The sequence below is a fragment of the Carcharhinus amblyrhynchos genome, chromosome 4 (assembly GCF_965287045.1).
Source record: "Carcharhinus amblyrhynchos chromosome 4, sCarAmb.v2.hapA, whole genome shotgun sequence".
In the NCBI taxonomy this organism is placed as follows: Eukaryota; Metazoa; Chordata; class Chondrichthyes; order Carcharhiniformes; family Carcharhinidae; genus Carcharhinus; species Carcharhinus amblyrhynchos.
The window spans coordinates 133,131,907-133,154,884 of NC_137327.1; the positions used below are offsets into that span (position 1 = coordinate 133,131,907).

General features: G+C 43.6%; 1 protein-coding gene across 3 annotated transcripts in view; it reads left to right on the forward strand.

The window, feature by feature from the left end:
* Positions 1–22,978, forward strand: part of col4a5 (collagen, type IV, alpha 5 (Alport syndrome)) — a 256,775-nt gene that overhangs the window by 175,056 nt on the left and 58,741 nt on the right. For all 3 annotated transcript variants that reach the window (XM_080187894.1, XM_080187895.1, XM_080187896.1), the window contains exons 27-33: positions 2,276–2,368; positions 4,416–4,520; positions 7,594–7,691; positions 9,233–9,383; positions 12,055–12,168; positions 18,964–19,131; positions 20,952–21,041. In XM_080187894.1, coding sequence (XP_080044020.1) covers positions 2,276–2,368; positions 4,416–4,520; positions 7,594–7,691; positions 9,233–9,383; positions 12,055–12,168; positions 18,964–19,131; positions 20,952–21,041 — 819 coding nt within the window. The remainder of the gene's footprint in view (positions 1–2,275; positions 2,369–4,415; positions 4,521–7,593; positions 7,692–9,232; positions 9,384–12,054; positions 12,169–18,963; positions 19,132–20,951; positions 21,042–22,978) is intronic.

Sequence of the window (22,978 nt, forward strand, 5' to 3'; positions counted from 1 at the left end):
CATTAAATGACTAAGATGTTCTTACCTGAGATAAGCAATAAGTTGATTTCGGGCACAAGAGGAGGAGGATGGGGAAAAAGGGTGCCTAGCTCGTAGATCAGTCCCCTGGTAATTGGACAATTTAATGGGAAGGTGCATGTAGGGAAGGGGTGGAACAGTTTAGAGTTACTACATTCAGCTTAACACCCTTGAAGAAGAAATGGTTAAGGCACGCAGCAGAGACTAAACCTCTCTGCCCATCCGGTGTGGGACTTGTAAACTGCCTCATCTGTTGCAGGTTGAATGTCCACTCTGTCATTTCTGATTATGTGTCGTGTTAAATAATGCTTCTCAATAAATCACTTTATACCTTTAAACTAAACCGTTTGTGACAGCTCAACTCCTGATCCATCTGTAACCCCTGATAAAATCATACAGTGTTAAGGCATTGATGTACCTCTTTCTCCGACAAGCAAAGCTGTTATGTGTTGGGACCCAACGCTCAACTTGATAATTCTAGTTCATGTAATCACTGTATAATACAGCACAGAAAGCCATTTACCCCATCATGTCTGCACCAGCTGTTTCAAAGAGCAATCCAGTTAGCCACACTCCCCCTGCTTTTACCCCACATCTGTGTAATCTGTATCCATCTCTTTATTGCACAGTGCACTGTAAACACTAATCTCTCGATGAGTAAAATAAGAAGGCAGCTACTACCATCCTCTCAAGGGCAACTAGGAATTGGCGATAAATATTGGTTTAGTCAGCAATGCCAACATCCTCTGTCCCCCCGGCTCTTTTTCCAAGCATCTTAAACTCAGTGTAACTTCCCGAAAGCTAGTTCTACCTTACATAATAGCAACAGAATGAGATCATTAGGTGCTGACTCTATCAAAGTGCCATAATTCATTTTTGTCTGTAACCCTGTAAGTTCCTCATCCTCAACTCTGTCCACCTTCCTTTTAAAATTCCATACGGAAGCAGTTCCCACCATCTTTTCAGACAACACGTTCCGGAACCCAACTCCAAGGGAGAAACATGTTTCCGCATCCTCCCTGTAAATCTTTTGCCAAGATCTACAATGATGATTCGTTTAAGCTAAATGTGATCAAGATATTTAGTTAAAAAGCTTCACATTTCTTGCGCATTAGAGTATTGCAACTTGCACCATTATTAAAGAAGTGTCGTACTGGAAGAGTTTCTCAGAAAACATGCCCAGGAAACAGAAGCCTTTGCACCTCTTGGTGCCATTATATCTGCCCCTTAGTGCTTAAGTTAAGGATGCCTATTTCATAGATGGTACTTCCAAAGGTATCCAAACACTTCAAGCATCAGGAACTTTCCACTTTAGTAGTCATGCTAGATGGGATTTACAGTTTGTGAATGAATCGACACATGGTCAGCTCTCCATTTTCTTGGAAGGGGGAGCTCAAGTGTCATTTAAGTTTAATTTTCTTTTACTCTGATGCCTTCTATAAACTTCCTAGAATGTCTCTTGAATATTGGATCTATTTATAAACATCTCTGTGGATCAGATTTTGTCTGATGTGCTATATGTTGAAATGTCGAGTAATTTGACTGTGCCTGAATATGTTCTTGGAGAAGGGTAAGGTAGGACTGACGCAGTTTGCACGAAATGTTTGTGGAGTTGGTTCCCATGCTGACTAATGCTACAGGAGAAGTTTTACAGGGGCCTTTTACAATGGAGGTCGAGGGGTGACCTGATAGAAACCTACAAAATTATGACAGAGGTGAACAGAGTGGACAGTCAGAAGCTTTTTCCCACGAGGAATGAAGGAGCAAAGGTTTAAGGTGTGAGGGGCAAGGTTTAAAGATGTACGAGGCAAGTTTTGTACACAGAGGGTGGTGGGTGTCTGGAACTCATTGCCAGGGGAGGTAGTGGAAGAAGGTATGATAGTGACTTTTAAGGGCTGTCTTGACAAATACGTGAATAGGATGGGAATAGAGGGATATGGTCTCCGGAAGGTTAGGAAGTTTTAGTTTAGTCGGGCAGCATGGTTGGTGCAGGCTTAGAGAACTGAAGGGCCTGTTCCTGTGCTGTAATTTGCTTTGTTCTTTCTTTGTTCTTTGAAAGAGAAAGCATCGGGGATAAAGAAACAAAGTTTCAACTATATAAGTCACTTCTGTTTGCCTTGACATTTGAGTGAGAGAAAGTAAATCAAATTCTTACAGTTGTGATGGAACGTTTTTCTTTGAATGCAGGTTTGTCTAATGTACAAATGTCCTTTACATCTACAGAAACTGTTATTAATCCTTATGCTGTTCCGTCCAGGTGCTAAAGGTGATTCAGGTCAAACAATCTCTGAACCTGGTCCAAGAGGTCCTCCAGGGCCTCCAGGTGAACTTGGACTAGCAGGCCGTCCAGGTAAGATGCCGGAGCAATTGCTTGTGTACTCTTTGTGGAAAAATAAACACATCAATGGTTACTTGCTCATGTTTTGTGAGAACAAATGAGCTAGGATGGAGCATGATCTAATTAAAATGCTAGGTATAGGATGCGACTTCTGTGCCCCAGCGGTGGAGACAGTCTGCGTTTAACTGATGGTGGGATCTTACGATCCCGCTACTGTCCACTAGGTCTCCCATTGTTCCCATGCTCCGCCACCAGGAATAGCTGGAAATACCACTACCCATGGTTCAATGTTGTCAATCTGAATTGAGCCTAAATCTGTCAAATGATACTCTGTTTCTGCTCATTTCTGCTGATGATTGTAGAATATAGAGGCCGGAATTTTACCGCATCGCCCACCCCGATTGTTCACGGAATGACATTCTGTGTTGGATTCGAGCGGGATCTTACGAGTCTCGGGCGGGTGAGGTGGTAAGATCACAGCTAGAATCAGCTCTTTAACAGGATGTTGATAACTTTTAGTTCACTTAAACCTCATCCTTGCGTTTCCTTGGACAATGATCACTTACTACGTAATGCTAAGCTTCTAAATGCTGCGGGCAAAGTGACCTCTCCCAGTATTTTTATGTGGGGAACTGGGGCTGGAAGACTTGAGTCAAGTCACTCAAATGATGGGTGAGAAATTGGTTTTGTGCCTATCCTGCAGAGTAGGGACTGTGCACCCCAAGACTGGCTCCACATTGGGCCCTGATGCCCTAAGATCGACAATTGACCATTCTGGTATGGTTCACCACTCAGGGTCTGAGAGCAGTTTCACCGGTGTGCCCTATGAGAAGGAGAGGTTACAGGGACCAAGCTGTACTCTGCCATACAGAAGGACTGTGGCTCCCCTAGCTTGGATTTTGGGGGATAATAGGTACCATAGCCAAATTTGCAGGTGACGCTAAAATAGGTGGGATAGTAAGTTGCGATAATGAAACAAGAAATTTACAAATGGATATGGATAGATAAAGTGAATGGGGCAAAATTTAACAAATGGAGTTTAACGTGGATAAGTGTAAGGTTATCCATTTTGGTAGGAAAAATACAAAGGAAAATAATTATCTAAATGGAGAGAAACTTCATATATTTCAGTGCAGAGGGATCTGGGTGTTCTTGTGCATGAATTGCAGAAAACTTGTATGCAGGTAACAAGGAAAGCAAATGGAATCTTGGCATTTATGATGGAAGGAATAAAATATAAAAGTAGTGCAGTGTTGCTGCTACTATATAAAACATTGATGAGACCACACTTAGAATATTGTGTACAGTTTTGGCCTCCTTACTTGAGGAGGGTATAGTTGCATCGGACGTGGTGCAGAGGAGGTTCACTAGATTGATTCTAGAAATGAGGGGTTTGATATAGGAAGTGGGCAGTTTAGACCGAACTCCCTGGAGTTTAGAAGAATAAGAAGAGATCCAATTGGGGTGTGCAAGATGATAAGGGGGATTGACAAAGTGGAGGCGGAGAGGATTTTTCCTCTTGTAGGGAAACCTAGGTTTTAGGATAAGGGGCAGCAGATGTAAGACGGAGATGAAGAGAAATTACTTCTCTGAAGGGGTCATGGAATTCACTACCACAGAGCGTGGTGGATGCTGGGACTTTGAGTCAACTTAAGGAGGAGGTGGATAGATTTTTAAAGAGTAAGGGTTTGAAGGGCTGTGGTGAGCGGGCAGGAAAATGGAGTTGAGGTCAACATGACATCAGCCACGATTGCATTAAATGGCAAGCAGGCTCAAGGGACTGAAATGCTGACTCTTCGTCTGAGTTCCTATGATTCATACAATTCTTATAATTATATAATAGCAATTATGTCATGTTTTTGTATTTTCAGGAAATAACTTGATCACACTGACCAATGAGGTCACCTCCATTAGAATTACCCGTTCCAGCACCCCTAAATATCTATATCTGTCTATAGCCTTGCAAATTCTGAAAGTGTTGTGAGGAAGGGAAACAGTGAAGCTCTCCTGTCATTAATGTGTTTGTAACAATATATCAAATTTGCATTCCCTTCTATAGGCAACCCAGGCCAACCAGGACAACCTGGTCTACCAGGCCTCCAGGGCCCAAAGGGAGACATGGGAATGCCTGGAATTGGATTCCCTGGTCCACCAGGTCCAAAAGGTAGGTCCCTATTCACTCACAGTGCATATCAAAATCATTGTGAGAAAAAAAGCTTATGTTTACGTGCTTCCTTTTCATGTATAAAATTGCAACAGTTACACTGAGCACATTAAGATCCTCGATCAAGTCATTGGATGAATGAACAGCCAATCTTTAGCATTAGTTGACATGTTGATATGGTCACGGGGAGAGCTCTTTGAATAGTTTAAAGTTTATTTATTATTAGCGTCACAAGTAGGCTTACATCAACACTGCAATGAAGCCATTGTGAAAATCCCCAAGTTGCCACATTCTGGCACCTGTTTGGGTACACTGAGGAAGAATTTAGCATGGCCAATGCACCTAGCTAGCATATCTTTCAGACCGTGAGAGGAAACCGGAGCACCTGGAAGAAACCCACGCACTCACAGGGAGTACATGCAGACTCCACACAGACAGTGACCTAAGCCGAGAATCGAACGTGGGTCCCTGGCGCTGTGAGACAGCAGTGCTAACCACTTTGCCACCCTGCCATCCATAGTGCTATTCCCATTAGGCAATGGTACAATGACTTAAGGACACAGATTTAAAGTTTTGGATAAGAGATGCAAGGGGCATATGAGGGAGAACTTCTTTACATATCAAGTGTTGGTGGGCAGGAACACGGCAGTGACAAATGATCTGAAAACAGAATTGGATGGACTCAAGTGCCAAATAAACTTAAAAGGGCTACAGAGTAGAGCAGGGGAACGGGAATGATTGGGTTGTTCTGTAGAGAGCTGGCATTGACTTGATGACTGCCCATTTTGGATTGAGTTTCTGCCAATGTGGCACCACCTGATCTTATTTACAGGTTCTGCTTCTGCTTTCTTTATGCCCCACTCTAATGCCTCTAAACCTGCTGCATTTAACATTCCTTCTGAGGCAAAAAAGTATCTGACGAAGGGTTTTTCTCTATTTTCATAAGGCAGTGTTTGTGGGGGAAGTTTCAAATTGTCACTTATTCCAGGTGGTACTCTATAAGTAGAACCAGTCACAATAATTGGAGATGTATCTTCAGCCAGCTGTGAAAATTTTAAACTCATTGTTATTAAGATCGTGTAGTGGAATAATTGGTTTTATTAATAGTTCTTTATAATCATAAAAATATCAAAGTGATTGTATCTCAAGCTCCATACATTATTATAGTTCAAAAAGTCCCAGTGTCTTTACAGAGAGAGATGAATATTGCTTTACACTACTCAGAAGCAGCTTAAAGAGGCTACAGGGCCAATACTGATTCAAATCGAGAGTTAAAAAGTCACAAAACTGGGAAGTTCTGTAATGATATGATTTAAAATAACTATAAAATTAAACCTGTTTCTCCCAATCAACCTATTTTTCAGCAAGAAACTCTATTCTTGGTCTGGATTTTTGTGGAGTTGAATCAACTCCGGAGCCATTAGAGATGGCAGTCAGAGCTCCAATTCTGGGACTGCTGCCCCCATTCCCGGCACTGGGTATTTTTGTCAAAACAGGATAAGGGTGCAAGTAACAAGTATGCCCTCTGCATTCCAAAACTGACTGTCTCATTGTGGAGGCAGGCATCTCATATCCCCAAGCAATTTTCATACGAGTCAGGCCATCTTTCTCATGATTCATGGTTCATGGTCCAATGAGAGGTCATAAACCATCGTTTCGATTCAAGGATCCTTGGAAGATAAATTCAAAAAGTCACACTCCAATGCCACCTCCATGCCATCTCCATGCCTTCCATGCCTCCTCCATGGCTTCCGTACCTCTGCATGGCTTTCATGCCATCTCCATGGGACCTCAATGATGTCCATGCCACATCTATGCCCCTTCCATTCCATCTCCATGCCACCTACAAAGCTTCCATGTGCCCTCCGGTCCATTCACCAATAGGCAAAATGTACAGAATTAATGAGCCCATACAATAATGATGGCTTGTGTTGGAATGATGAGAAAAATATCCATTCAGAAATCTTCTTTGAAAGGAACTGCTGTTCTTACAACCCTACAAAAGCATCAATCAGACAGAAGAAATATAGCATTATGTCTTCAACTTGTCTAAGTAAGCATTCAGATATTGATAAAAATAGATCACAGGGGAAAAGTGCTTATTATAACCATTTAAACAATCAAGCAAAGTGAACACTTCACTCAGTTGTCAACACAAAACCCTTGATGAGCTGATGAATTTGTAAGTCTTGGAGCTAAGCCAAGCATTCATAAAAAGCAAAGGTGTAGAATCCAGATGTATGGCCATTTGTTTTTATGGAAACAATTCCCAGATGGTCTCATTATCACTGCTTGGCTGAACTCCAAAACACTCAAATCCAATAGGGGTTCTGTTTTGACAAAGACTGAAGTGTTTGTTTGATAATTTTATGTGCCTATAATAAGTTATTTCTTCTGTGATCTATTTTCTCAATATATCAATTTTTGTTGTTTTCTCTTCCTGCACGTAATGACTGTGTCTGATTGACATGTTTATAGGGTTGTAAGAACTGCAGTTTTTTTCGGATTTCTGAATTTTTTTTTAACCCCCTCAGCATTTCAGAACTTGTCATTGTTATTGTGTGGTTCACTGGTTCTGTCCATAGGGCCTGCTGAGCAAGGGCCATGGAGGGCATTGAAATGGCTTGGAAGCCATGGAGGAGACTTGGGGAGTGGTGGGAGGGATAGAGGGCCTACTACTCCTGGCGAGACTTGGCGGGACACCTAACCAGTCCTCATTAGCATCCACCCACCCCCATTGGCTTCCTTCAATCTGCTGTGGGGTGTAGGAAAGAATAATGTCAATTGAGATCAAATTGATGACAAAGGTTAATTTTAATAACCTTTCATTTGCAAGCTCCTCGCTGTTCCTCAGAGGTAGATTGAGCTGGGCAGATTTTTTTTAAAACATAAGCAAAAGGCCTTTGAAAATGTATTTCATGTTAGAGTAGCCCACAGTACAAATCATTGTAGCTATGGTGGGATTTTATTTCTTCCAAAAGTATCAGTGAAATGTCACACTTTGAATTGGAAGGTGGAAGCCAGAGGTTTGAAGCGAATTGCTGAACCCTGTTCTCCGATTACTCTTTTGCAGGCTTGCAAGGATTACCAGGCTCACCAGGTGCTCCAGGAAGTGTAGGAAGACCGGGTCGTGATGGGACTCCAGGCCAACCAGGGATCCCGGGACCAAAGGTACGTATTTCTTTAGTAAATGATTGACTTTCAGAAAGCAATGAGATCCCACAACCTGGTGATGGTGCTGCTGTACTATCAGTACCACGGAATAGTCCTTAAAACCATAAGATATACGGTCATTTAGCCCATCTAAGAACAAAGAACAACACAGCATGGGAAACAGGCCCTTCGGCCCAACGAGCCCGCGCCGCCATTTTAACATTGTGCTTTTCCTCTTCCACCCTTGACCCATGTCTATGCTTATGGCACCCACATTGGAAACCAGGTTGAGGGGAGAATGATTTAGAGACAATTTGTTACACCAATCAGCCCAAGAGCACAACCACGGGGAGAATGCGCAAACTCCCACAGACACCGGCCCAAGTCCATGTGTCTGCACAGCAAACAGTGATAGCCACTGAGCTGTCGTGGTGCCATCTAGTCTGCTCTGCCATTCGATTATGGCTGACATGTTTCTCAACCCCATTAAGCTGGCATGCTGTGCTTGCAAATAAAGTAAATCTTATGTATTAGCCGCACGTAAGCCTTACATTAACACTGCAATGAAGTTACTGTGAAATTCCCCCAGTCGCCACAGTCCAGCGCCTGTTCGAGCCAATGCACCTGACCAGCACATCTTTCAGAATGTGGGAGGAAACTGGAGCACCTGGGGGAAACCTACGCAGACACGGGGAGGGCATGCAAACTCCACACACACAGTGACCCGAACCAGGAATCGAACCTGGGTCCCTGACACTGTGAAGCAGCAGTGCTAACCACTGTGCTACTGTGCCACTCCCAATGTGACACACTGCTCTATTCAAATCTTTTCCTCTTCATTGGAAGAGTTTTAATTCTATTTTTTCATCTAATTTTCCCACCTTCTGCCACGTTTTGATTCCTGACAAAATGGCTTCATTTCCCACATCCACAGCCAATACCATTGGAGGTACTGGCAACCATTTGGGCCTCAGTCATTCCCTCCGAATGGAGAGATGATGCACCTGCACTCAGTTACATTAACCTCTTTCCCCCAGTCATGAATGAGGATAAGGAATTAAATATAATGGAGATTTACCCCTGAGGTTTCATATTGACTAGTGAATTGCAAGGCTCAGTAGAAGCTAGTCAAGCAACACAGGTATCTTGTTGGAGGTCCAACTTCACACGGGGCAAGAACGGACTCACAGATAGCAGCATCCTTCAACAACAGCACCGTGGCAAGAATCTATCCCTCAGGACTGTGTGATGCTTAGGGGCAGAGGTGGACCCTACACCCCCTCTACATTTTCCACCATTCAACTAGATCATGGCTTGCTTCAGCTTAGCTCAGTCCAGATAATGAACAATCTTTCTGTGTGCTGCGTAAGTAGTATATAGGTATCTAATGAATAAAACAATGGCTGGGATTCTCCAATCCGGTGAGATCGGAGATCTTGGAATTCAGCCAAATCTCTGTGCACAGCAGCGGGACAGGAAAATCAGGACCAGGTCGGCGAATCCCAGCTAATAACTGTTACGAAGTGAGCTCCCTTGTGATTGTTTCCATTTCCACGCAGGGAGACCCTGGCTTTGGGCTTCCAGGACCACCGGGTCCTCCTGGCCCACGAGGTATCAGCGGGTTGCCAGGGCCCAAAGGTGATTCAGGATTCCCTGGATCACCGGGTCAACCAGGGCGACCAGGATTTGACGGCACCATAGGAGCAAAAGGTACTTTTTGATTTGTATTGCGATAGGGCCTCATAAGTTGGCTTTGTGAGTCTTTGGTACAGATGTTTGCACAGGTGACATGAAAAGTGTTTGAGGAGATCTTGATATTTTCCTGAAGACGAGTTACAGCAATGTTGCTCGCTAGTTTACTATTAATCTGATGGCAGCTCTTAAGTATGTTCCAATCTCCCATACCGCAGAATGATGGCCTTTGATTTCACACATTAGTCCGCATTTGATCTCACGGGTGCTTTCGTCCCGCCACTCGTGCCACACTCCCACTGCAGCAAAGTTGGAGGATTTGGCTTCCAGCCAAATTCTCTGCTCTCTGCGGCAGGACAGGAAAATCCCGCCAACGTGAATGGTGGTAAGATTCACGGGCAAGTCACCGAGTAGCCCTTTCTCATTTTCTGTAGATGTCGGGCTGCCCAACACTTCCAACCAACATTCTTTCCTGTCAACTCGCAAGTAGGAAACTGACTTGCTCTCCAGCTCACATCTCAAGTGACATAGATTTTCACAAGCCAAAAGTGCGAGGGCAGTGGTCCACAACCGCTGCTTGACTCGGGTTACAAATCCCACTGGGTTGAGGCAGTGCTGGCATTTATCCAAACAGTTTCATACTTGGTTAGAATTCACGGCCATCTCTTTCACACCTGTTAGATGACATATTCTGCAAGTAGAATTCTGCAAATGCTACTTTTCATGGTTTAATGATCTACTTCCACATCTGTCCATTGATGCTGCACAATGACTTGCAGTTTCCAGCCAGCAATATGATGTGACAAATACCTTCCGCAACTGAGGGTAACTTTTTTTGTTATTCATTCGTGAGACATGGGTGTCATTGGGCTGGCCAGCACTTCTTGTCCATTCCTAGTTGCCCAAGAGTAGTTGAGAGTCAGCAACATTGCTGTGGCTCTGGTGTTACATGTAGACCAGACCAGATGTGGCCGGCAGATTTCCTTCCCTCCGGAGCATTAGTGAACCTGATGAGTTTTTCTGACAATCGGCGATGGTTTCATGGTCATCAGGAGATTCTTAATTCCAGATATTTTTTACTGAATTCAAATTTCACCACCTGCCATGGCAGGATTCGAACCCAGGTCCTCAACACATTAGCTGAGTTTCCTGGATTAATAGTCGAACGATAATTCCACGAGGCCATTACCTCCCACTCGAGTGAGGCTTGCAGTCATGAGTGGGTTATAGTCGCCATCATTGGTGAAATGCTCCCTCTGCAGTGAAGTCATGTAGCAGTCTAGAATATATTGTGTAGTGCTGCAAACCAGCCGCACACAACCATCCTTCCCTTTAAAATATCTTAAAGGGACCATATGTGCACAACAAAGAAAGAGGGAACATTAGGCCGACAGTGATGCAATTTACTTTTCCACTGCCTACGTGCAAGCATTCATTTCACATAACCAAGGCTGTCTGGCTCCCTCTGTTTAACTGGGCCACATCCCAGCCCTGACATACTGCGACCTACTCTGTCCCTGAGATTGACTGGCCCAGGTGATAGCCTGTTCCACCTGAGCCAGCAAATTGCACCAACCCAGTTATAGAAGCCAACCTGCACCTGCCGCAGCTGGAGAAAAATAGAACATGGAACATTACAGCGCAGTACAGGCCCTTCAGCCCTCGATGTTGCACCGACCTGTAAAACCAATCTAAAGCCCATCTAACCTACACTATTCCAATATCATCCATATGTTTATCCAATGACCATCTGAATGCCCTTAATATTGGCGAATCCACTACTGTTGCAGGCAGGGCATTCCATACTCTTACTACTCTCTGAGTAAAGAACCTACCTCTGATATCTGTCCTATATCTATCACCCCTCAATTTAAAACTATGTCCCCTCGTGCTAGCCATTTCCATCCAAGAAAAAGGCTCTCACTGTCCACCCTATCTAATCCTCTGATCATCTTGTATGCCTCTATTAAGTCGCCTCTTAATCTTCTTCTCTCTAACGAAAACAGCCTCAAGTCCCTCAGCCTTTCCTCACAAGACCTCCCCACCATACCAGGCAACATCCTGGTAAACCTCCTCAGCACCCTTTCCAATGCTTCCACATCCTTCCTGTAATGCAGCGACCAGAATGGCCAGTGATGGGAAAATGTTACCACATGTGCAAGGCTAGCCTCCTGCACAGATGTTTTGTCACTATTTTGCCCCAGGTCCCTTTGCTGACATTTGAACACTGGATGATAGAGCCCAGTAATCAGCCCCTGCATAAACGTTTCAAGGATGCAAATGGCCACAGCTACTGTTTCTCTCAGCTGTGTGTCAGTCACCCATTTGTGGCCTTTGATTGACTGGCCAAAATAGAAACCGAGTGAGAAATGCAGTGAAGCCATGTTGCCTTCTAGTTCCATCTGTACAAACACCATCAAAACTAGATCTTCCAAGTCAGGTAGATGGGAAAAGGAGAGACTAGCAACACATTGTAACTCAGTCTCATTTTACACCCTTTCTTGTCTGAGCTTCAGAAAAAGCCAACTCAATCAATGATCGCTCATCCGATTTGCCTTCAGACGAGCCTTGAACAGATGAAGATATTTCAAGTAGTGAGAGTCTGCTAGAGAGAGGTTTAGTTTTGCATGTTATTTCCCACAAAATTATGATTTTCTTTTTGTAACCCTCTTTTTTTCCCTTTCCTCAGGTGATCCGGGTTTCAGTGGCCCTCCGGGTCCTCCTGGTCCAGTAGGTCCACCTGGAATAGGTGGTCGGGGCATTCCAGGTCCGCAAGGCCCACCTGGCCTTCCAGGTCCACCAGGTATGAATTCTGTCAGCCACGCGTCAATCCACCCTGATTCTGAAGTTAATAAAATCTCCAGTTTTCTGAATGCCAACTGGTCCCAACCGTATAGCCTTTACCCATTTCTCACCATCCTTACCCTGGCACAAATACTCTGTCCACCATTTCTAAGGCGCAAGTCAGGAGTGTGATGGAATAGGCTCCATTTACCTGGGTGAGTGCAGTGCCAACAACACTCCAGAAGCAGGACGCCATCACAGTAACTTCATTGCAGTGTTAATGTAAGTCTATTTGTGACACTAATAAATAAACAGTAAATCATCCAGGCACCCCATCCACCATCTTAACCATGCGCTCTTGGTACACAGTGGTAGCAGTGTGTACTATACACAAGATGCACTATAGCAACTCACCAAGTGTCCTTTGACAGCCCTTCCCAAACTCACAACCTCTACCAGTTGAAGAAAAGAAGCAATGGACACAGTGTTTGGAAAATTCCACCCTAAGATATGTGAAAGGTAACCAAAAGAGAAATAATCTGATTCTGAATGAGTTACAAACCTGGGACTTAAACTGTCCTCTTCAATACTGTGAGCAAAATGTGTCTTTTTCCAACACTGGCCAGGAGTTTTCTACATTATTGACACGGTGGTACAGTGGTGAGCACTGCTGCCTCACAGCACGAGGGACCCGTGTTCAATTCCCGGCTTGGATGACTGTCTGTGTGGAGTTTGTACATTCTCCCCGTGTCTGCGTGGGTTTCCTCCGGGTGCTCCGGCTTCCTCCCACAGCCCAAAGCTATGCAAGTTAGTTTGATTGGCCATGCTAAATTGCCCCTTAGTGTTAGGGGATTAGCAGGGTAAATACGTGGGGTTACAGCCATAGTGCCTGGGTGGAATTATTGTTGGTGCAGACTCAATGGGCAAATGGCCTCCTTCTGCACTGGAGGCATTCTATGATTCTTTGTAAAGTGCAAGCAAGATGATTGTTAAATTCACCTTTGTGTTCTACTAAGAACGATGTATCCAATGTTAAAATGTGCAAGTAAGTTGTGTTAAAGGGACATCGCTGTCCAAAGATGTTTGGCAAACTTGACTTCTGCGTAGGGAGTCAGGAGAGCTTTTTTATCACCACGAAGCCACGTGCGCAATATAGCTTATCTTGCTGCATGGGGGTGGGGGGGCACACTGGTGCTGTATGTGTAGGTGCTTGTGTCCATGGTGTGTAAGCATATGCGTGTGAACAAAGTTTGCCAAACATGAAAAAGCAGGCCCCTTCTATTGTTCGTGCACAAATGTCTATGGTGAGGCTGACGTTCATTTGCATGGCTGACATTACGGAATCAGTCGTGCCAGGATTAATTCCTGGTTAAGTTGTGCATGGTGGAGATAGCCACGCACCAATTCGTTTTACCGCACAAGTCCTGATCGAAGGTATCTTCGGGACGTGTCCAGAATTGAAGGGAGTTTGCTGGAATGGTGTGAGTGATGCGCAGTCACGGAATCTGAATCAAGGAATAATGCCCACCAAGTCGCTGCATCTGTTTAGAATGCTTTTTGTCACCTCCAAAGGGATGAACGAGTTGACCTCCCCCCACCTTACATTCACATTGCCTTTGTGCGCTGCAAGGTTAATGCATACAACCATCAACATCTATATGTTCAGAGTGCATGGCTTCAGCTGGACACCTAATATACTACACTTACTAACACAAGCACTTTGCTTCTCCGTGTCTCTTCTTTGTATTGTGACTAGTTCAGTAATAGAAGAATGTTTAAGTATCAATACTGGTGTGGTTTGGTGAACTAGGTTCGCCTGACAATCTTTACTGGATCTTATTTCAATGCCATCTCTTGGCTAACTAAACACAAAAGTGATGGGATCCTTGACGCGAACTGTTTGCTATTATACTTCACTGTGACACTTCCCCTGCCGTTCCACCCCTTAACATCCTGATCAAGTGGATTTTGATTTGCAATAAAACTTGTTAATAAGGCTGGAACGGTGATCTGAAAGGGACAAAAGTTTTATAGTCTCGGATGGATAGTAATATTTATAACAAAATGGGAGGCTGAATGTATCCCCCTCCACCTGCTTGCAGAGAGGGAGGGGAGAATTTGACTATATGTTGGATTAGATAGCTTTTAACACTAGGTTAAAGTCCAACAGATTTATTTGGTAGGACGAGCTTTCGCAGCGCGGATCCTTCATCAGGTGAGCACTCTGAAAGCTCGTGCTACCAAATGAACCTGTTGGACTTTAACCTCGTGTTGTGAGTCTTCTTACTGTGCCCACCCCAGTCCAATGCCAGCACTCAACATCATAGACAACTTCTTCCATTAATCAATTCACAGAACAGGATTAGATCAGGTATTCAACCTCAGGAGCCCATCTGTCTATTCAGGTCATGTTACCATTCCCACGAGCTCTCACTATCCTGGCCAACATTCCTTCCTCCCCATACAAACACGATTGAGAAAAGCCAAATTAACTGGCATTTATCTAAATTGCTGTTATTTTGGGACCTTAATATACACAATATGACTGCCACGTTTGAGAGGTAACAGATATTTCAAAAACCATCTGAAAGACATGCTGTTTAAGTGTATTGGCCATGCTAAATATATCCTCAGTGTACCCAAACAGGCGCCAGAGTGTAGCGATTAGGAGGTTTTCACAGTAACTTCATTGCCGTGTTAATGAATTGTGACACTAATAAATAAACTTTAAAACATAATTTGAGACACAGGATTTGATGAGGTAAAACATAAGTGTAAGTTCATAAGTAAATGAATGGGATGGATAGGATAGAGGTGGAGAGACTCTTCCCGCTCAGAAAGGATAGTAGGACTAGGGGGCATAGCCTCAAGATAAAGGGGGGACGGTTTAGAACAGAGTTGAGGAGGAACTTCTTCACTCAAAGGGTGGTGAATCTCTGGAATTCTCTGCCCGTTGAAGTGGTGGAGGCTGCCTCGCTAAATATTTTTAAGACGCGGGTTGATGGGTTTTTGATGAGCGAGGGGATTAAGGGTTATGGGGAGAGGGCGGGAATGTGGAACTGAGCCACGACAGATCAGCCATGACCTTATTGAATGGCGGGGCAGGCTCGAAGGGCTAGTTGGCCTACTCCTGCTCCTATTTCTTATGTTCTTAAAGAAAGGAAACCTTTTATTTATATTGTGTTTTTCACAGGATGCCTTGAAGTGCTTTCCAGCCAAGAAGTACTTCTGAACTGCCGTCACTGTTATAACGTGGGAAGTGTGACAACTAATTTACACACAACAAGCTCCCACTAACAGCAACGTGCCAATAAATGGATAATCTGTTCTTATAATGTTAATTGAGGGATAAATATTAGCCAGGGGCACTAGGGAGTACTTTTTTCTTGTTCTTCCAAATAATTTCATGGGAAGCTCTGCGTCAAGCTGAGATTAATATCTAATCCAAAAGACAGCACTTTCAACAATTCAGTACACCCTCAGTACTACACTGGAGGGACAACCTTGAATTTTGTACTCAAGGTCCAGAGTGAGACTGCTACCTATTAAGCAATGAACAATCACGTCAAGGAAGCCATTTTGTGCACTCAAAAGCATTATGAGGCCATTTGATCTTTTTCTAAAGTACTACATTAATATTGATGCTTTGGATTTATTGATTTTTTTTAAAGTAGTTGCAAAGATCTAAAATGTTTTATTAACCTGTACTTGAAGTTGTTAAACTTCAACCTGCTTGGTTTCTTTTTCTAACCAATGACTGGCTTTCCTCTCATATACAACTTGTAACTGCTTGGTGACTCTCATCTCTGTGGCGACCTCAATACTCCGAACCTTGAATCCATTCAGGTCAACCAGGTACTTGCATCAGTAACTTGGCTGTGGTTTAATGGTCTGTTGTTGAACTTTTTGGGTGGAGGGTTGGGGGGGTGAGGGGGGACCCTAGCCTGTTGTTTTAGATTTAATTGCATCTTACTCTGCAATCCTCTGACTTCAAGATAAACAAATCAGCTTTCTTACGTGGAGGCAAAATCGATTTTTAAAATTTAAGTTCCAAGAAATTCCAAGAGATTACAATTGTGTAGGCAAGTCCTCAATCAGTGAAGACGGCTAATGAAAAAATGTGAACATCGCCCTGGTGCTTATCTAAGACTGGTGTTTTGTGCATTGATGTGGGTATGCCGGCGTTGGACTGGCGTAAACACAGTAAAAAGTCTGACAACACCAGGTTTTAGTCCAACCTATTTATTTGATAATATTCTCACAAGCTTTCGAGGGGTTACCCTCTTCGTCAGGTGAATGGAGAGTTCTGGCCTCAGACAGAGCATATAAAGCACAGACAGTTTAGAGATTACTGATTAAAATGCGAATCCTTACACCTAACCTGCTGTTCAAGACCTGAAGTGGCTGACAATGTGAGTGGTAGGAGCACTGATCACAGTTTAAAGAGATGTGTATTGTCTCCAGACAGTACAGTAAGTGAGGTTTTGCAAACCCAGGCAAGTCACGGGGGTTACAGATAGTGCGACATGAACCCAAGATCCCTGTTGAGACCGTCCTCATGTGTGCGGAACTTGGCTATCAGTCTGTCTGTCTGGAGACAATACACATCTCTTTAAACTGTGATCAGTGCTCCTACCACTCACATTGTCAGCCACTTCAGGTCTTGAACAGCAGGTTAGGTGTAAGGATTCGCATTTTAATCAGTAATCTCTAAACTGTCTGTGCTTTATATGCTCTGTCTGAGGCCAGAACTCTCCATTCATCTGACGAAGAGGGTAACCCCTCGAAAGCTTGTGAGAATATTATCAAATAAATAGGTTGGACTAAAACCTGGTGTTGTCAGACTTTTTACTGTGTTTTGTGCATTGTCAGGGCAGAGTGGTGGAAGCTTTGTTCTGGATTGGATCTGCGCTCCAATTAGCTCAGAGTGCATAACACTGGCATTCACTGAGAATAGGTCAGTACAGTGGCACAGTGGTGAGCACTGCTGCCTCATAGCGCCAGGGAACCCGTGTTCAATTCCCGGCTTGGGTCACTGTTTTTTTGTGGAGTTTGCACGTTCTCCCCGTGTCTGCGTGGGTTTCCTCCGGTTTTCTCCCATAGTCCAAAGATGTGCAGGCTAGGTGGATTGACCATGCTAAATTGCCTCTTAGTGTCAAGGGGATTAGCAAGGTAAATGCATGGAGTTATGGGGATAGAGCCTGGGTGGGATTGTGGTCAGTGCAGACTCGATGGATCGAATGGCTCCCTTCTGCACTGTAGGATTCAATGATTCTATTAAAGATTTCATTGGACAACACTGAATGTTCTCTGTCACAATAGGCATGAAGATGGTTCCCACAGTGCTCTCAGGGTACATCAGTTAAAGGAGAGTAATGCTTAATACATGTTAGTTATGTAGAATGTATTTTTCAATCAGTAAATGAAGGTCGGGCGAATTTTCTTCCCATTGATACTCGAGGAATGTACCTTTATCATTTTAAATCCTGGCTGTTATTTCTAAACAAGGCAGGTAATAATGCCCTTATCTAGATGGTGCTTGCTGTTCAATTTACTCTGGATGAAGCCTAGTCTAGTGCCTTTGAGAGGATGGGTAAAGCAATGTGAATATTCTGCCTCAGAGCTGCCTGAGCTTTTAGCAGCATTGCTTGTTCAAAGAGGCACATTTGAAACAAAATAATGAGCTTAGGACCAAGGAGTCTAATATTAGAAATTAAATCCAAACAGAGAGTGCAAGATCAATCCAGCCATCCTTGAGATTAAAATTGCCATGTGGTTTAGTCTGAAGTTTTTTTTAACACAGTTACTAATGATATCTGGACCATAGTTAGACGGCTATAAACAAATCGGAGAATTGTTTGGTCATTTTAGTATCAGACTGAATAGTCAGAGGAGAAAGTGAATTTCACAATAGGAAGATTTCCAGATTTAATAATCATTATTTATATTTATATACATGAACATGGAAACTAAGTGTAGTAGTTTCTTAAAGTTGTTAATTGATTTTATGGATATACTTTAGAAAGTTTACTGATCCCATCTTCCAAAGGAAATTCCAATGCTTGGAGGGAACAGGGATCGGGAGAATTGGCACTACAGTAATGGAGGCCTATTTGCAAGCAGTTTCCAAGTGGAACTAGGAGTTAGATGGGTAAATTCACGGTGGTTAGCACTGCTGCTTCACAGCACTGGGGAGCCAGGTTTGATTTCCGACTTGGGTCACTTTCCATGCGGAGTTTGCATGTTCTCCCCCGTATCTGCATGGGTTTCCTCTGGGTGCTCCGGTTTCCTCTGAAAGACGCACTGGTTAGGTGAATTGGTCCTGCTGAATTCTCCCTCAGTGTACCCAAACAGGCACTGGAATGTGGTGACAAGGGGAATTTCACAGAAACCTCAGTGCAGCGTTAATGTAAGCCTATTTGTGACACTAATAAACTAACACCCACTAATCTGAAATTAAATCCTTAACTGTTGTGTGATTATCAGTTTCTATTACCCGACATTAATTTGAAGTCCGCTCCTGATCCACTTTCTTCCAAATATGTGGATGCAATGAAATTATTTATTGCAAAGAATGCCAGCAGTGGTTCCACAGTATCCAGAGCCGAGCAACTAAATTAGACACAAAATGAATATTAGAATACAGGGGTGTAAGTAATGAGTCTAGTGTATAAAGAGATAACACAATAACCAGTTAATAAAGAAAATATTCTCCAAAGTCCAATTTGCTAAATGAAATGCTGATTTCACAGTGTAATGTCATGAACTTACTGTTACGTAGGTTGGTGCTAATCTGTTCTTTGATGTCAACTAGGACAACCAGGTCCCGTTGGTGACAAGGGAGATCCTGGTCCCCCAGGGCTGGATATCCCTGGCCCTCCTGGTGAAAAAGGAAACACAGGATTCCCAGGCAGCCCAGGTCCTGATGGCCCCCCAGGCGCACCAGGACAACCAGCAAGAGATGGCTTACCAGGTCCAGCAGGTAAGACTCGAGGGCAGCAATCTTCTCAAGCAACTGAGTGTGTAAGATAAATCCTAGCGGTTTTTTGAAACTTGCTCTGATCTGCAACTGGAAAAATGCATCCTTCGCTCAAGCCATCTTTTTGCTTCCTTGTTCCCTTGCTTGTTTCATATTTGAGGTTGGGGGTTCGTCATTGAGTTTTGCTTCCTCTGTGGGGAGCTCATTCTAGTCTTTCTCAGAACTCGTTCAAAGAGTACAAAATGAACCATTTTGTTGGTGATGTGATGGGTGGGTTGGGGAGAGTTTGACAGGACTCACATTGAACTTTCTAGTGAGACAGAGGCTTGAGCAATGTGAGTTAGGCAGCAGGAGTTAGAAAGGAATGGCCAGTCAACTCTGAAGGCACTTTCTGCCAAGTATTATGACAGTGCTCATTTTAACCAGACCTATTTATTTGATTTGATTGATTTGATTTAATATTGTCACATATTGTATTAGTATACAGTGAAAAGTATTGTTTCTTGCACAGACAAAGCATACCGTTGATAGAGAAGGAAAAGAGAGAGTGCAGAATGTAGTGTTACAGTCATAGGTAGGATGTAGAGAAAGATCAACTTAGTGCGAGGTAGGTCCATTCTGAAGTCTGATGGCAGCAGAGAAAGAGCTGTTCTTGAGTCGGTTGGTCTGTGACCTCAGGTTTTGTTATGCATTAGGCAATTGCTGGCCCATTTTAAAGAAAAAACTGCATTAATACAGTACCTTTCTCAACCTCAGGCCATTGATACCGGATGAAGTATTTTTGAAACGTAATTGCTACTGTAATGTAGGCAATATGACAACCAATTTACACACAGCAAGCTCTCACAAGCAGCAATGTAATAATGAAAGGTTTTAGTGATGTTGGTTTATTGAGTGGTAAATATTGACTAAGACACCAAAGAGAACTCCAGTGCCCTCTGTAGAAAGGTTGCCATGGAAGATTTAATATCCAGCCGAGGGAGCAGATTAAATGCCGCAGCTTAGCATTATATTTTAAAGACAGCACCTCCAACAGTGCAGCACTCTTCACAGAGCTGCACAGGTGTATCAGTCTAGATTTTCTTGAGCAGGACTTGAAGCCAAAGCTTTCTGACACAGCAGTTAAAGTTCTACCAACTGAGTTATGCTGATGACTTTCAACGGAAGAGGCTGTAAGGTGTTGTTGCTAACCAACCCCGAAGCTGTGTAAAATTACCTCATAGCACGTCACTGTGGACCAGCAAGGAAGGGAGAGCAGAGAAACCCATTTATAAAACATGCAAATCAGACTAGAAATGATTATAACAAATTGATATCAAGCTCAATACAGGTACATCTCACAGGCCCAAATGGATCCCAAAGAGTTGAATATTCAATACCTGGCAGGGAATCTGCATGTGAGCAGCCTGTGACATAATTGTGTAAAGGTTCCTTTATGCATTTGTTAAGAGTGTGTGGTGCCTGTAGGAATTGTAAATAGCAGAAATACAGGAATGATAAGCACTGTGTAATTGTTCCCACTCTCAGGGCTGCTCAGACAGCGCAGACTGAGTTTGCACAACCGGTGTGTTTTACTTTGAATATTTCGGTACAAAGTTTTTGTGCGATAAATAGCTGATTGAAATATAGTCCCATGAAGCAGTCAGCCTCTGGAGAAGGGAGATAAACAGATGAAGGGGCAATCTAGACTAGGGTAAGGGAATGAGTGAGTAGCGTCTTTCTAAACTTTCCAAAGCATTCCAAGTTAATACAAAGTTGTGCAATGTTCGTCAGGCTTATTGCCGAGGCTTGCGTTTATTTCACTGTCCGTTCCTTATCGACAGGTCCGAAGGGTGATATGGGTGTGATGGGAACTCCTGGTCCTACGGGTCCTCCTGGTCCTCCTGGTGTTCCGGGCTTTCAAGGTGCAAAAGGTAAACATGAATAAATAAATTATCTCTGGAGTGTATCCCTGCATATTGTCAATTTAGGATTTCCCACATAAAGGGGTTCCCTGGAGGCAGGCATACTTCAATCTGGATCACTGGAGCGTGATGCTTTTCAATAATTCTAGGTACCAGTCTGTGTATATTGTACATGGTAACCCTCTTATGATTGTAGCACTGGAGAGGGGCCAAGGACATTGATTGTTCTTGGCCAATATCAGAGGAAAGAGTGCACGGTGTTGTATGTTTCAGACAGTTACTGGTCCAACAGTAGCAGTTAGGACAAAGCTAAAATATTATTCCTGCCTTGTACAAGACCTAGGTTTGGGTGCCATCAAGAATACTGAGACCAGTTTTGATCCTCTTGAATGATAGGATGTCAAGGCCCTGGAAGTTACTGGAATGATGCCAAGAGGCATGTCACAAGGCAGAAGTTGGAACCCGGGCCAAATCCTAGGTTCCTGCCTCCGTCTCAAGATTTCCAGGGGACAGAATTTTCCAGGGACCCTAAGTGGCCTTGCCCTGCGCCAGAGGTGAAATGAAGTAGTTTAAGTAAAGCATGGGCAGGTAAAAGGTCCACCTCTGTTCCCTTAAAGCCTTGGCTCGGCTCTTCCAATGCAATCAGCAGCTTATCTGTATACAGTTGACCCGACTGATCACTTTAAACTACCTAGCCCCCCACCCTCCCAAATGCCCTTGACCCTCACTCCCTCATCCATTATCCATTTTATGATCAGAACTCTCAAACCCTAGAGCCATTGAAAAGCCCATAAAACTCCCCAAGGCTACAACAGATTCTTCAGACCAGGTGTACAAACAAAGTCAAATATTTCTAAAATTGATCAGGTGGTTGGATTAAAGTAAAGAGCCCATAACTGACTTCAAGTAAACAAACAGACTTCAGAACAGCAATCTCAATAGCTGTCCAAAATGAATACATAAAAGCAATAGGAAAAGCTTAAATTATTAGACAAGAGGCAATATTCTCTAGCCATTGAAAGTTTTGGCCATTGTTATTATACAAGATAGTAATATAAAATCATTTTATTCATGTTGGTGGCACAGTGGTTAGCACTGCTGCTTCATAGTGCCAGAGACCTGGATGCGATTCCCATCTTGGGTGACTGTCTGTGTGGAGTTTGCACATTCTCCCTGTGTCTGCGTGGGTTTCCTCCGAGTGCTCCAGTTTTCTCCCACTGTCTGAGAGACATGCAGGTTAGGTGCCTTGGCCGTGCTAAATTCTCCCTCAGTGTACCCGATCAGGCGCCGGAGTGTGGCGACTAGGGGATTTTCACAGTAACTTGCAGTGTGAATGTAAGCCTAATATATAAACTTTACTTTTAAAACTCAAATCAAGACATTTCCGCATTTACAAAGTTGATCTTTTACATGAGAAATTGCCAGTGACAGAAGTAATAATCTGACAAACGCATTCGCTGGAATTTTCCGGCAGTTCACGCTGGTGGGATCGTGTGGTCCCATCCCTGGAGGTGTATCCCTACTATCTGTTACCCAGCAGTGTCTGGTGCAATCAATGGGAAATCCTATTGACCATCCAAAGCATCCCACCACCAGCGAATGGTCCACCACTTCCTGGTGTGGCAAGAAAGTTGCTACACCTTCCAATCACAGTACAGTCATTACTCACCTTGCTGAACACAGGGGCAACTCATGCATTTCATAATAAACTGGAAAGGAGATAAAACCATTTTATTTATTCAATGGGGTAAAGCCTGACAGCTGTCAAGCCTGCTTGAAAATTCAAAAACTTAGCAGAGACAGGCTCCTAATGAACCTACAGCACTCTTAATTGCCTCCCTTATAGGAGTAGGCCTGTTCGGGGCCCCCCACCTTCCTCTGCATTCATGGAGATGGAGGTGGGATTTCTTTGTGCGCCGCTTGTGCTGTCATTTTGCTTTGGTCCA